A 15,263-nucleotide genomic window follows, 5' to 3' on the forward strand; every position below is an offset into this window, starting at 1 on the left:
CTGATGGCCTTAATATAAAGACTTGTTTCGGACTTTACGTTTCCCAATTTTGCTTTAAGTTATAAAGTTATTGTGTTATCTACATTTGGCCTAATAATGATCCTTATTGCTGTTTTAGAGGAGCGCTGCTTCAAAGGATAGCTGCAGATTTCTGTCAGAATCTGCAGGTTATACAAAACAAGGAAAATGTTCATGTTTCTCCAACGTTTTCTTCCCAACAGTTTCACTGACATCTACACGGGATGGCCAGGCAGCGTTCGCGATGTCGGGCGCTGATAATCAGCGTCTGTCTTGTGTCGGTGATGTAAAAGACGGATTTAATGCGACATGACCATCAAACAGCAGTCGCTTTCTAAAACATCAGATATGTATCGGCTTCAGGACCACATACGAAAGTGACCCAGGTCGGATTTGAAAATATCGGATTTGTGCCGTTCACGTTGTCACACCATGATCGGATAGATGGTCGCAGAGGGTCAGAAAAGTCGGATTTGATGCGCTTTCACCTGCAGTGTGAACGTAGCCTTAGACTGTCACCGTTCTAAAGGAGGATGTTTTTAGTCCCTAATAAGCAACTGGCTTGGAGGACTGATAAGACTGGAATAGATCACTTATCACTCGGGCTTTGGCCCACGAGCTGATAAATACCGACTCTTGTCCTGTGACTCTGCACACGATCGCAGGAAGATGTAAGACTGAAGCGACAACGGACACAAAGTCTGGTCACGGCTGCACGTTGTAACTTTTGTCACCAGAGCAACTATGTACTCGTCACCAACACTACTAAGGTTTGTGTTGCCACTTCCACTCACATAATTCTGTTTGTGTAGCAGTCAAGTGTGAAACGAGTTAGTCTAAGGGGCTCTTATGAGGTCACCGACACAACCTCTTCGGCTGCATTAGCCCATGCAAATCTGCACATACTCTGCCGCATTCAGGCTGCAGGTATCAGTTATTTCCATCACACATCTGTCTTCAGCAGTTCATTTAAACCTGTCATGAGTAGCTGAATGAGTTTTATTGCTTCCAACAACCACTCGCGACCCACGTCTGACCAGAATCGACTTTTGACCTTTTTGACTGTATTGTTTCACCTTTCTACACGTTGGTGTGAAATGTGGTCCTAATTAGTGCACAAACCAGAGACCGAATGAGGAGTCGCCAAGAATGAGGGACGATCTCATCACTTAGTCCACGTTTGTGCCAAATTTTGAGAAATTCTCATGTTTTCTGAGAGAAACCCCACCTCCTCCACCTCCTCCACCCCTGCATGTAAACGTGCCTGATACACTAGTTCCCGGTGGTCTCTTCAAACATGTTACACATGAAGTTATTCGTCACGTCTGAAAGAAAATGCACCACTCAAAATAACGTATATGTTTATTTCCAATGCAAAAATAACGCGCGGGCGTCTTTTGCATGTTTCAGTTTTGCCGCAGTCACACAAAGATGATTCTTTTAAACGTAAAGCTACACAATCAAATCACTGGAGTTCACATCAAAGCGGAGAAGTCGTCTGACAGCGCGAGGGCTCGTGGCCTCGCTCGCCTTCTTTTAAACGACATAACTGGAAATATAAAAAGAACAGAAATGATCACCTGCTCGTCGTCTTACTTCAGTCAGTTTGGCAAAACAAACATCACAATTCATCGCAATGAGCTGCAGGTCGTCGCGCTAACACACCAATGACAAAGTTCCTCTCACGTCAGAGCGGCGCTCACAATCATCTCGAAGAGGCCGCTGACACAAAATAACAACTCAAACCACACCTAGCCTCACAAAAGCACAGGACACAGAATAATCAGCAAAGCGGGCGTCACCTGATTCAGTGTAGCTTCCACTAAATGATCTCAAACGATTCAAGTCCTCTCACATGACATTTAACATTTTAATCTCTATTTCTGGCTAAGACCTGCCCGCTGGGTCTTGCTGTTTGCTTACAGTGATAGCAGTGCCTTGATCCCTTTGTAAATATCTTTAACACACATAGTTCTCTATACAATCTCCATCTGTCAGCGACGTATAAACATGAGGTAATGATGTCCGACTGGGATGCGACCGTCCCGAGGAGCCCGGCTGTGTTTAAGTACATTCGCTTGATTTCTAACGGCAGCTTCTGCAGCGCTGTGTAACGTGCTAAAAAGAAACAGTTCAAATGGTCGAGGAGGTCGGCGCCGCTCTCGTGCCCGTTTGAGGCTTCAGCTGCCGGCTTTAAGCTCAGAATATAGACGAGAAAAGAAGATCGTTGTAACCTTCCAGCACCTCGTGAAGGGGCTAAAAAAGCTTTTTGTGCTGTCTGCTGGATTTGGTACCGTTGCACAGAGCGAGCTGAAGCTGGCACAGCTTCATGTTTCTCATACAGTCCTGAGTGATTTACTTTGATCTGTGTTGAACACGGCGTACAAAACAGGTGTCGTATATACATCTGCAGCCTCCTCTGTGGTGAAGCGCTGCATGAGGCGACGCGTCGCCGTCTTCACAAATGCTTCGTCTGGCAGCAAAGTCTCTTACTTCAGCACAAAGCGTCGCACAGCTTGCGTGCGACCTGCACGCCGCGTCCCGGCCACGGCAGCGTACAGCAAGTGGCGCTGCTATGGCTTCGTTCAGAGCGCACTCTGGTTTCAAGTCACACTGGGGGCGATGGGGGAGGAGGTAGTGCCGGCACGTGGCCTCGCGGTAAGGAGTTTTACCGAAAGCCGAGTTCATCCGGAATGAGGGCGAGAGAGGTCTGCTGCAAACGTTAGAGACGATCAAACTTTCTTTCCCTGAAAGCAGCTTTGGTGTCATATCGGGCAAACTTTGCAGAGCTAACGAGAGGAAAAAGTGACCTCCGCAGCTCTGAGTCATCTCAGTGTGATCTCACTCCGGAGCTGGCTTTACTGTCCCGGTGCGTAGGGCCAGCTGATGGAGCTCCCCGATAGCTGCATGTCTCGGATCAGCGTCTCGATCGGCGTCTTGCCCACCAGCCGCATGAAGAAGAGCTGGGAGATGAGGTTAGCCGGCACGGCGCGCAGCGCAGGGAGGCGCAGCAGCAGGCGGCCGAAGCGCTGAGGCTGGTTGGGGTACTGCAACCTCTCGTACTCCGTCAGGGCGACCTGAGCCTTTTCCTGCAGGGACTCCACGTGAGCCGGGTCTGTCAGACCACAAGCGTCTAAAGGCAGAAAAACAGAGGCTGTGTCATCACCTGATGACCAGTGCAAAAGGTTTTTCTTGCTTTTTGTCTGAAAGTGTGTGCACCAACTTTAAAAATAGACATTTCTGCTGCAGATTGTGAAAAATGATAACATTCACTTCTGTGTTACTTGTTTACATTTTCCAAAGCTTCCGACTGGGCCAGATTGGAATCTTTTGGTGGGCCGATCGTGGTCCCTGGACCTTATGTTTGGCACCCCTGTTTTAAACTCAGAGATCTGAACTTTATTTTGGCCCGTTTGACATTTGTTTGTGTTTATTTATAATTCTTACACTTTACTACTGAGTAACAGGATGTCTGTGGTTTGGGCTACTTGATGATGTCAGAGGTCAAAGAGGCCAAATCAAAGCGCCTCCCTGAGACAGCGGTGATTTTATTTCTGAGAAACGTGTGTGATACCTCCGACAGCTTTGTTTTGGTTCTCTGTGACCAAACCGTGGGCTCAGTTTACAGTAAAGAGATCGCGCCGCAGTGAGTTACTCACATAACCTCGAAAGAAGAAGATCAGACTTACCAGGAGAAAACAGCGCGATGGCTTTGAGGCAGCTGTACTCGGCCGAGTCCACCTGAAGCCTGTTCAGCTTTTCCACCTGGTCCTGGAAAACCCTGACCTGATCCATGAAGGACACGACGCGCTCGGCGGACATGGGAGACGAGTGAAAGCCGGCTGCCGCCAGCAGAGGAGCCATGTGCAACGGGAGAGCCGACTGAGCTGCGTTAAGGATGAACAGCTCGCTCCAGCTCAGTCTCAGCAGCGCCACCTGTGGAGCGAAAGGGTCACTTTGAGCCACGAGTGTCTGTTGTTCAGTTTGGCGACTGCAAGTCACCGCGCTTTAGACCTGACCTGCTCTGAAACCGGGAGCTCCGGGAAGTACGGGATGTTTCTGGCCCACTCGATGGTGCTGAAGAGGAGACGGGCTGCCAGCTCGCAGATGCTGTCGATGCCCATGACGGAGGCGCCGCTCGCAGATGCCTGCATCTGTGCCTGGCCGTACGGCGCCCCGTAGCGGCTCGGGGGATACGGCTCGGCCCGGAGGAGCTGGGAGATGAGCTCGGACACCGGCTGGCCGTTGAAGTAGTCCGCCCCAATGTGACCTGGACCCACACCCGCGATCCCACCCGCCAGGGAGTTGGGACTGATACCTGAGTGCGATGGAGGGATGCGACCCCGCTGGACGGCTGCAGAGAGAGAAAACCGCTGAAAACCACTCGCTTCAGTCCAGAGAGCGAGTAAATGAATGACACGCTGCATGTATGCAACCTTTATGTTCTTGCCCATAAAGACGCCTCGGTACAGGTCAATAAAAATGTGCTTTGATGACGGTTTGAACAGTTTACAGATGTTTCCGAGGGCAGGCGCAGAACACCAGCTTCTGAGAAAAACCCCACCCTGAACTTCTAGCAGCTGAAACATGACACAAACCAGTTCACAGAAGAGCTTCGAGGGGTCGAGAGTTTACGGAGTATACTTTTATTAAATCAGGTGTTTTGGCTCGACAGTGTCCACGAGTAGAACATGACTAACATAATTAGCTCGGTCCAAAAATCTGTTCTAGTGAAATCTGAAACTCCCGTGGGTCAGGTGGTGCAGCGGGTTATTCAAGACTCCTCCTGTCTGCATGCCAAAATATTGTTTGCCATGATACTCAACCCGCTGTTGCACCTGATTCATCCACTGGAGTGTGTGCAAATGTTAGGAAGCCCTTAGCTATAGCTCGGGAGAATCAAAGATAAGGCCCGGGGCCCAGAATCGGCCCAGCAAAGGCTCCAAATTTGGCCCACTGGACAGATTTAGGAAGGTGAAGCAGGGCAGCAACGTCCCCACAGTCATGCATACGACACCAGAGTTTCTTTCTACTTTATCTCCTACAGAATCTGTTTAAAGCAGATCCACAGTGAGAGAAAAAGCACATTTTCTGTGAACGAGCACAAAGTTTCAGTTTTACTGTTTTGCAGTTTGAGCAACGAGCTACCAGAAGTCCTTCAAAGAGTCACACTGACAGATTTCTTTAATTCGCACAGCAGCTTCTCTTTATTATGTAGAAAAACTAATGTTGCACTTCTCCTAAAATATCTCAGGGATTAAATGTGTAGTTTAATCTTAAAGAAGTTTAAAGGCGGCTGTATGTGGCCGACGATGTAAAATGAGTTTGCTGTCCTCGGTGCAGATGAGACTTCTGAGACTGGATAACACAGACTAGCAGCAGAAAGGGCTTTAAATGCTCAGGTGAGTAGAAAGGTGCGATACAACTACACTGCTTTAAAAGAAGGACCATTACAACAATGATCACCTTTTGGTCCTTAGTCTCAGTCACATGGACGTTACGCTCTCTCAGCTCAGGATTAAATGTTTGCTGGGTATATATTTGCTCACCTGGAGGTCACCTCTTACCTATACGTGAAACATTGACTTCTCAGGTGCAGGGAGATTAGCTCTTTACGAGTTATCCATCAGGTCAGTGTCAGACAAAGGCCATCGTTTGCTGTGCTGCTTCTCAGTAAGTGACCTCTGCACTTGTTTGGTTTATTAAGTTGCAAATGAAAACAGAGTGAACCTGTTACAACAGCTCAGTTTCTTTGCAGGTGTTTAAAAACAAACAGAAAAAGTCATCATTAGATAAAAAGTTAGTTATGCTGTCGATCTGTAGGCAGCAGATTAGATTCATCCTCACCGCGGCCGCACCGTTGGTGTTTACTTTGGACCCGTCGTGACCTCTTAATAAACGCTCCCACGCACAGTGTGTGTGACTGCAGCGATCGCCCGTTTGTCAGCACATAACTGCTAAATACAGATTCGCACCGGCACAGGATGAAAGAGCCGGTGTCTGTGCGTCGCCGCCGCTCCGTAACAAGTAAATCAGTAGTGAGATGCTTTTGTAGCTTTTATACATCTGAAATCCTTCGCTCTGCGTGCACCAGATTTCCGTTTTAAATTACACCGAATCAAACGTAGCGCTGGTGTCAAAGTCTCGCTAAAGGCAACCTGAACGGCCGCTTCCCTCACTGGGTCAGAGGTGAGACGCACATTTCCAGGTAATGTGGAAACAGCGCAGCCTGCGTCACGGCCACGCTCGGCATGGTTCACTAATAACCGCAGGCCAAATGTAACCCCTGGCACGCTGCACCGTGCGCACTATGTATGGCACAGCGTCTGGTGTCCACTGACACAGACCGAAATACAAGTGGGGTAAGGTTACAGCCGAGCACAATTACAGCTGAGGTTTCTGTCAAGTCAACTCGACGCCAGCGAGTTGAGGGTGGAAACGCTGAAATGCTCGCACCCACCCAAGACAAAGGTAATGAACCGTTTTCAGCACATGAAGCAGAGTCGGGCTGTCAGTCGGTGGTTTTCCTCGTGTGACATTTAAGCATTGTTGCTTTCTGCTGTTTCCTGAAGCTCAGCTGCTGCATCTGAGTGAAAACAGGCTTCAGCTGACAGATAACTGGATACCTGGACAATGTCCCAGTAGGTGCTTCAGAGCTGTTAAGCAGCAGCAACCAGCATCCCCTCTCGGTGCGAATCAGAGTTCCCAGTTTAAATGTAGCTTTGTCATCATCAAGCCCAACAAAGGCGCCCGCGTGCCTCCACCTCAGTTATCTACAACACTAAAAGCAGCTTACATATTAATGCATCGGTAATAATAATGCAGCGGTAGTTTGCAAGTGGCAAAGCAAGTTGTTCACCTGCTAATGCTTTCAAACGTTTTCCACTCACTGCTTATCCTGAAACCTGAATTCCTTGTTGCTGAAGGCAACAGAGCAACAAGTTGTAAACACGGCATTCGTGACCTTTCGAGCCGATACGACCGGCTCGTCTGTAAATATTTGTGAAATTTCAGCAGATAAGGAGCCGACGTGAGCGTTTCTGAATAAGGGGTAATTATTACGTGGCTCCCCTCGCTGCGGCGCAGGAGTGTTTCGGTTTTTGTCGTAATCAGACTGTGGATGCAAACATGGTGATGGGTGCACCTTTCAGTGGGATCTTCCACCACGGCAGCAACTCCACCCGTTTATTATTATTAATGACCTTTAGCAGGAGTAGGTTTGACCTTTTGATACCTTCTTTGCGCATCCCGACCCGGAAGCACTTCTTCAGACGGCAGTACTGACACTGGTTCCTGTGGTGCTGGTCGATCTGGCACTCTCGGTTTGATCTGCACAAACAAAGTGCAACACAAACATTTAAAGATGAAAGCCGGAACTGAACTTAAACAAACTTCCTGTATGGGATTGAAATCTCCCTCCTTTCTCTCCCTCTGTCCCCACGGACACCCTCCCTCCCACCCAGAGTCATGATAAGTGAGCTGGAGTGGCTGAAAGCTATCGAGGCTCGTGACCTTTGTAAATCAGCAGCTCTACACGCCCTTGCGTTGCCTCTTGCAGCAGGTTGAGGTCTGCAAATATTTCACTGGGAGCTCTTTCAGCCCCAGATGTGACAAACCAACAGCACAAAGGAAAAAAGGACGTGTTGCACTCAGAGGTCACACTGCAGGAGAAATAAGTTTACTGGGCGGCTGAGAGAGGTCTCAGTAACAGAACTGAGTTGCAACATAATGTTCCTGCGGTGAAGAATAATGGGAATGCTGACCTTCTGAAGCAATCCATCCTCACATGACTGACCTTCAGTGCTTTCATTTCTGGTTTTTTTTCTCTTTTTTTGGCTGTTTGTGAGGCTGGATCGCAAACTTCAGGAGTGAGAAATGGACTAATCTGCTTATAAGAAAGTCATACACTAATGTAATCAGATTACAGAGTGTGCACGGTGTCTTTAGAGATATAAGGGCATATATTGCTGCAGCTGTGCCCGTACACCTGCCTACAGGAGGAGTCACAGATTCTAACAAACACTCGGGTTTGTTTTTAACTGTATCAAAGTGGTTAAAAATATTCTCCACGTGCAAAGCAATGCGTGTTGTGTCCCTACCTGCAGGAGTAGCTGAGGTTTCTCCTGATGCTCCTCTTGAAGAAGCTCTTGCAGCCCTCGCAGGTGAACACGCCGTAGTGCTTCCCGCTGGACTTGTCCCCACACACCACGCAGTCCACCACGCAGGCCTTGTCGTCGTCGCCGACGTCCACGTCGCTGCTCCCGGCCCGGGGCGACCCCTCCTCGTCCTCCCCCCTCCTCAGGTAAGCCTTTTCCCCGAGTCCGTTAGCGCCCCCGTTGGGATTACCCCATCCTCCGCTCACCATGGCCATATTCTCTGAGACGTGCAGCCCCGTGAGTGGATCATACACACAGACCTCCCGTCTCACCGCCTTCCAACGGGCTCTCAGAGTCTAAAGAGCCGAGTCCGCCTCCAACGGCAGCGATCCGAGGAGAGTCAAAGTGACGGGGGAAATTCCGCCTCTTGACCTTTCTCGTCTTTGCCGTCCGGTCGAGCTGACCTGTGGGTCTTTCCACGTTCTGTCGTCCCTCTCTTCTTTAATCCCCGGCTCTCTCTGTCCTGTTTTCCGCCCTGACCTCTGATCACGCTGGCTTCCCGAGGTCCGACAAAACTTCAGACGCGCACACGCAAACACGGTGTGCGGTTCAGAGTTCAGGCAGTCGAAAAGGGTGCAGCCTCGCTCTTTTCACAGGAAACAATAAATTACACTTTGACTCCCTCCCTCTCACTTTCTTTCTCCGTCTTCGCCCTTTGAAAGAAAAACTCTCACCTATCCCTAAGCATAGTATGTGTCTGTGTGTGGGTGTGGGGGGGCAAACAGCCTCTGCTGCCCCTCTCTGTTCAGCGCACGACTTTCTCTGGGAAGGACGAGCAGGCGGGAGGCGAGTCGTACACAGCCCTCCTTCATGCAGGGTTAAACTGCCCTGCCCTCTGCTCTGACTTATAAACTCGTCCAACCAGTTCCTGTCGTGCTGAGGTTTTTATCTGTTCATCAGAGCCAGTTCTAGCCTAGACTCACTCTTGACGTGTCGAGGCTGATAGTGATGGAGAGCAGGAAAAGATTTGCCCCGAAAAATAAGCCGAGGAGTTTGGGAAACTCTGGTGAATAGACTGCCTATTAATCTAAAAGTATATTTAAGGCTATCTGCACTCGAGTCCAGGCTTGATGTGAAAATAAGTAAAGAATTAGACGCCTTTCACTCTCAGGAGCAGCAAAGTTCACCTCCTGTTTCTGTCGTCCGGGCTGAAGTTGAGTTTCTCTTGTGATCCCTTTCAACTGTTTTAAAGTCAGCGGGGGATCAGATGTCACAGAAGGAAAAAAAAGCAACAACAAGCTGGAACAAAAGCAGAGTTTAGAAATCTCTTCAGCCGCAGCTGCCTCTCCTCTCAGAGCTTTACAAAGTGCTGCCTCTCTCTTCCTCCTCTTGTTTTGTCAGTACTTGTCCATCCAGCAGTAACAACCAGAGGCCAGAATTTCTCTCTGCATTCCCTGTCGGCGAGTCACGGTGTACTGTTGCACTCTTTGCTACTCTGCCTGTCCTTTTCCCCCCTCTCTGCCTTTCCTTCTTTCTGCCGGCCCCAGCAGGAATAAATTAGGCAAACAACAAGCGCAGGAAAAAACACGGTCACAGACCTTTCAGCGAAAGCCCGGCGCTGCTGCTGCTGCAGTGGAGAGCAGCCCGGAGATGGCCTCGTCTCTCTCTCTCTGAATCCCCGCTCTGTGTCTCTGCCTCGCTCCCTCCTTTAGGGAGAGTGAGCGTGTGTCTGTGTGCTGAGGGATTTGACACTGCTATTCAAGCCCTGCTGTTGCCATGGCGCTGCTCGCCTTATAAGGGCAGCGGAGTCAAAGAGCACAGAGTGGGCTGCAGCCACACACAAACACACACATGTACACAGAAAGAATGCCTGACTGGCTGCCGGTTTCTGCCCTGACCCCGGGCCCGCCTGGGAGCAAAGGGGTGGTAGGGGCGGCGGCGGCGGTGGTGGCGGTGGGGGGAGTTAACCTCTATGCTGAAAGAGAACGAAGATGAGGGGGGGGGCTCAACGAGCACACGGCATTCACACTCGTGCGCTCCACTCCGCTCTAATCCCAAAGACTTCCTCCGACTTTGTTGACCCAATAATAACAGGGAGCGCCTGTTGTTGTTGAGCAACTTGTCAAAAGGTTATATGATACGCCGCCGGCTCCTTTTCACACCTGCTGCGCACACTCACAGGCCTGCGCGAGGCACGGCCGACAATCGGTGCCGCGACCTTTCTTTTCCACATCGAGACGGAGGATTTCGTTTATTTGGATGAGCAAGAGGAGGAAGATGATGTGATTTTATGCAGACATGGTGGTCAGGAAGATGATCAGTGCAGGGACAGGAAGTGATGTGGGAAATAAGGAAGTGGGGCCATGCAGTCAACAGTAAACACGTGTTTTAGTTGTCTAACCTTAATCTTAATGTTATTTGTCCTAAAGGGATTTGCTGGTCGCCCATCTCCAGATGCGAGTTGGTCTCCTGTACACACTCCAGTCTGGTCATGAACATAAATAATCTCTGCCTTCATTCATTTTTGCTTCGGTCATTTTAATTTAAACACTTCCTCTCTGAAATAACTGGTCTCTAGTCGCCACACTGCTGCCGCTGTATAGCCAAAAGTATTCAGTTGACCATCCAAATCACTGGAATCAGGTGTTCCAGTCACTTCCATGACCACAGGTGTATGAAATCATTCACCTGGGCATGCAGACTGCTTCTACAAACATTTGAGAAAGAACGGGTCGCTCTCAGGAGCTCAGTGATAGGATGCCACCAATTTCCTCACTACTAAATATTCCACAGTCAGCTGTTAGCGGTATCATAACAAAGCAGAAACAACTGGGAATGACAGCAACTCAGCCACAAAGCGCTAGGATGTAAAGTCACAGAGCGGGTAGAGCGCATGCTGAGGCAGGCGGTGTGCCGAGGTCGCCAACTTTCTGCAGAGTCAGTCGCTACAGGCCTCCGAGCTTCATGTGGCCTTCAGATCAGCTCGAGAAGCGTGTTCAGAGAGCTTCGTGTGATGGGTTTACGTGGCCGAGCAGCAGCTTCCGAGCCTTACGTCACCAATCGCGATGAAAAGCACGCTGGACTCTAGAGCAGTACACACGTGTTCTCTGACGTAACAAATCACGATTCCCCAACTGACAATCCGATGGACAAGTTTGGCGGTTGCCAGGGGAACGGTAAGCGTCTGACTGCATTGTGCCAACTATAAAGTTTAGTGGTGTGGGGTTGGGCTCGGCTCCTTAGTTCCAGTGAAAGGAACCCTTCAGCTTCAGCCTACCATGATATTTTGAACAATTTGATGTTCCCAACTTTGTGGATCAGCTTGGGGACGGTCCTGTTCCAACATGACTGTGCACCAGGGCACCAACCAGGTCCGCAAAGACATGGATGAGCGAGCTTTTTGGTGTGGAAGAACTTGACTGGCCTGCACAGAGTCCTAATCTTAACCCAACAGAACATCTGGACCTGAACAGAAGATCTGGAAGAACGGCCAAAACTTCCCATAAACTCGTGGAAAGCATTCCCACGAGAGCTGAAGCTGTTATAGCTGCAAAAGGTGGGTCAACATCGTATTAAACCCTGTGGATTAAGACTAGGACGTCACTCACAGTCACATGCGTGTGGAGGCAGATGAGCAAATACAGCGCACTTTTACCTCATTCTTAACCACAGCGCAGGTTACTGGCACAACTGGTCAGCACAGTTAAGGCCATCAGTTTAGTTTCACTGCAGTAAAAAAGCTCATTAAAACATTTTTTAATGATTCAGGTGACTTTCTGTTGGACCGCACCTCATTGCACGTGCACTGAATGAAACCCTGCAGAAATATTCACAACGACACTTTCCTTTACTTGGTGATAAGGCTCTTCAAACCTGACAGGTTTGAAGAGCAAAATAAATAAATAAAAATCAATGTCCTAACTACGATAACCCCGATGCTTATTTCCTTACACTTGAAAGCAGCAGGATGCACTACAGCTTATCTCTAACTCGTCCTCCAAGAAGTTTTGTTTATATATGACTAGTCAGTTTTCCAAACATTGTTTTCATGGAAATCATAACTGCCGTATGTCACAAGACTCTGACACCAGAAACCGGGGTACATCCTGAGTCAAGCGTGCAGTCGGAGCAGTGGAAGTTTACAGTTTTGGTAAGATGTTAATCAAGGTTACGTGACACTTTTAGTCATTCTTAAAGTGGACTTTCCCGTATGAAAACAAGTGCGCAAACTTCTAATGTTCACTTTTTCCTTGACATTGCGCAAACCCAACCACAAAAATGTTTTCGTAGATAACAAGAGCACGGTCATTTTAGATAATGCTGGATGATTGGTGCTTTAATTTGGCAGCTAAAAGTACGGCAACGTGTACTTAAGGCTTCTGTCTTACAGCTCTAAATCTAATTTGCCGCCTGACTCATCCATCCATCGTCTTGGCGGTGGGCAGGACTCCTGTGGAATTCCTGGCCTGCTTTCCCTGCCACACCGGCAGTATTGTCATGTGAGGGTCTCCGTGAAAAGGGGAGGACAGAATAAACAATCGGAGCCTCCAACCACAGTTTCCAATAACAGCCTCCAAATAGAGAGCGAGAGAGAGAAAAAGCAGTGAGGTATTCACTGTTGCTTCCAAGCAGGCACGGCTTAAAGAACCTCTATGTACCAAAAAGCGTTTGCTCATCACATGGTTTTACAGGAATTCCCCCTGAATGACAAAACACGCTGTCCCTGTGGTCTCTGAAAGAACACGTTGTCTCTGAAGATTTACCGAAGTCAAAAGAGTTAAAAGCTGATACAAAAAAATTGGCAGCAAAGATTTATTTGTTTTCCAGCTTTGTACATGTGAGCATTTGGTAACTTTAACCTACATCCAGCGCATGGATCAGCCTTTTGTCTGGTTAAGAGGTTATCAGGGTTTAAGCTGCTGGAAGTTGAATTAGTGCTTTCCTGTAAGCCTGAGCGTGTTTGTGTGTTAGCAGAGGTCAGACCTCCATTATATGGAGCTGATTGAGGAGCATGCTTAAAGCTCAGCTCCTAAATATATTAAATCTGTTTGTCATACACAGTGAACACTTTTCTAAGAAGTGTTTGTGCTTAATATTATATAAAATGTGATAAGTGACATGAACAAAGCCAACGTGAGAAAAAAGCAGATCATTAGATCAGTTAGATCTTGTAAATTAAGCCTTTATCAAATAAAGACTAAAGATAAAGTCGACTCGTTTGGGCAGCTCAGAGCTCGTGTGACCAAAAGAGCCCAAATCTTGCACTTTTGCTTATAAACACCTGACAGCTTTGGATGAAAACATTATTCTGTCCTGAAAGCATATAAAATATATATATTCACTAATTAAAGCAGAAAAATATTTGCCACTGACAAAAGTCACATGCTTTACATTAAACTGTGGTGCAACATTTATAAAGAGGAGGTCACGTCGTTGACCTTTCTCTCGTGCTGTGCTCAGACTGTGAGTTTAGCATAGCTCCCCATGCGCTGCAGCTGCATCTGTGTGGGTGCTGCAGCAGTTCGACAAGCACGGCCGAGTCTTTGAAATTCGGAGGCAGCGCGAGCACATACCCTTGTGCATAAGTACCGTACATGTGCCTTACTTAACCAGAGGTTAGTGGATGTGTGCGTGTGTTTGTTCTTTGCTCTTTGACCTGCAGGTCAGGAATGCAGCTGCTCTCAGCGTGAAGTCGGCTGTGGCGCATTCTCAACGCTCTCTGGGGCCCAGAGCGATCCGGGACCCACTTTTAGTACGCTCACCTGAACACCACATTACATGGCACACGAGCGTGCACCGACGATGGGTCCAATACCTCCATACCTCCTTGCAGCTGTTTCTTAGATGTACAGTGTACGTATTTTCCCCGCTCTCGTTCATATTATCAGTCTTACTCTGTTCTCCTAAACCTCATTTTTATTTCTTAATCCTTGTTGCACATTTATAGTTTTGTACCATCTGACAGAATAAGGCCCTCACCTGTGCCCTGTCAGCTATGTCGTTTATTTTGCACACTGTTAACTTGTCGGATCAACAAAGTATCTATCTGTAATAATATTTATGCTTTTCAGTTCAAATCAGTTTTATTTCTACAGCGCCAAATCACAACAAGTCGCCTCAAGGCGCTTTATATTGTAAGGTAGACCCTACAATAATACATACAGAGAAAACCCAACAATCATATGACCCCCTATGAGCAGCACTTTGGCGACAGTGGGAAGGAAAAACTCCCTTTTAACAGGAAGAAACCTCCAGCAGAACCAGGCTCAGGGAGGGGCGGGGCCATCTGCTGTGAGAGAAGGAAGACAGGATGAAGACATGCTGTGGAAGAGAGACGGCGCTTGTACTGACATAAAATATGTTTTATTTTTTTAACATCTGTGTGAAATGATTCGTGTACGTATCAAAGGCTCGTGTGCTAACATGGCTAATGTTACCGGTGATAGTAAAAAGTCCAAAGGAGCACAAGTGAGCGAACATTTACGTGAGCGCCGTCTTTGAATATGTGAAATGCATTAAAAATAACCCACATGACAACCATCAAGCTGCTGACCAGGTCTGTTTAAGTCGTCAGGAAATTAAACGAAAGCGCACATTTTGGCCAATAAAAAGGACCCCTGCATACATGTGGTGCATCATATACTGTTTCCCAGTGAAACAGATGTGCATGCCAGTGTTATGTACATTCAGGATTAGCCAGTTGAACTCTAATCATGTGTTTAGCAAAGGTTCACATTTCTCCCATAACCTTCTTGGCTGAACACAATAGTCTCGTGTCAGAAAGCGTCAGATGACGTTCAAAGTACACCGAAATATTTCCCTGCCTGAACGTCACTGCCGCCCGAGTTCATTTTTAATACGTCGTGTTTAATAACATGAAAACCTTGAAACTAGGGGACGTTTCCACAGCTGCCTGCATGCAGTGCTTATCTTGTACACAGACTGAGGTTGACCCCAGCTTCAGACGGCTCAGGCTTACCTCTGTGAGCGTTGCTCTAATTATTAGTGTGGCAGCGTGTTAACAGCATTGGTTTCAGTGCACAGGAATTTGAAGGCAGGGGTTAAACTTTAACTCTGGAGTAACTCTGAGCGTGCACAGACACATGACTCTCTGCTCCTTCCTTATTAGCCCCAGTGCCCTTTGGCCCA

At 48.0% G+C, this 15,263-nt stretch overlaps 1 protein-coding gene across 1 annotated transcript; it reads right to left on the bottom strand.

Annotated features, from left to right (window-relative positions):
• Positions 1-1,362: 1,362 nt before the first annotated feature.
• Positions 1,363-10,060, bottom strand: LOC146555962 (nuclear receptor subfamily 2 group F member 6-like). Its single transcript, XM_085252764.1, has 5 exons — positions 8,118-10,060; positions 7,253-7,347; positions 4,038-4,372; positions 3,708-3,954; positions 1,363-3,151 (listed from the first exon to the last, which is right to left on the bottom strand). Exons 1-5 carry the CDS (start codon positions 8,387-8,389, stop codon positions 2,877-2,879), a joined length of 1,224 nt encoding a protein of 407 aa, XP_085108890.1. The 5' UTR covers positions 8,390-10,060; the 3' UTR covers positions 1,363-2,876.
• Between the last annotated feature and the right edge of the window lie 5,203 nt (positions 10,061-15,263).

Source organism: Mchenga conophoros, linkage group LG17, assembly GCF_057382185.1.
Source record: "Mchenga conophoros isolate Kocher_MC1m ecotype Shallow Benthic linkage group LG17, M_conophoros_male_GT1.1, whole genome shotgun sequence".
NCBI classification, from domain to species: Eukaryota; Metazoa; Chordata; class Actinopteri; order Cichliformes; family Cichlidae; genus Mchenga; species Mchenga conophoros.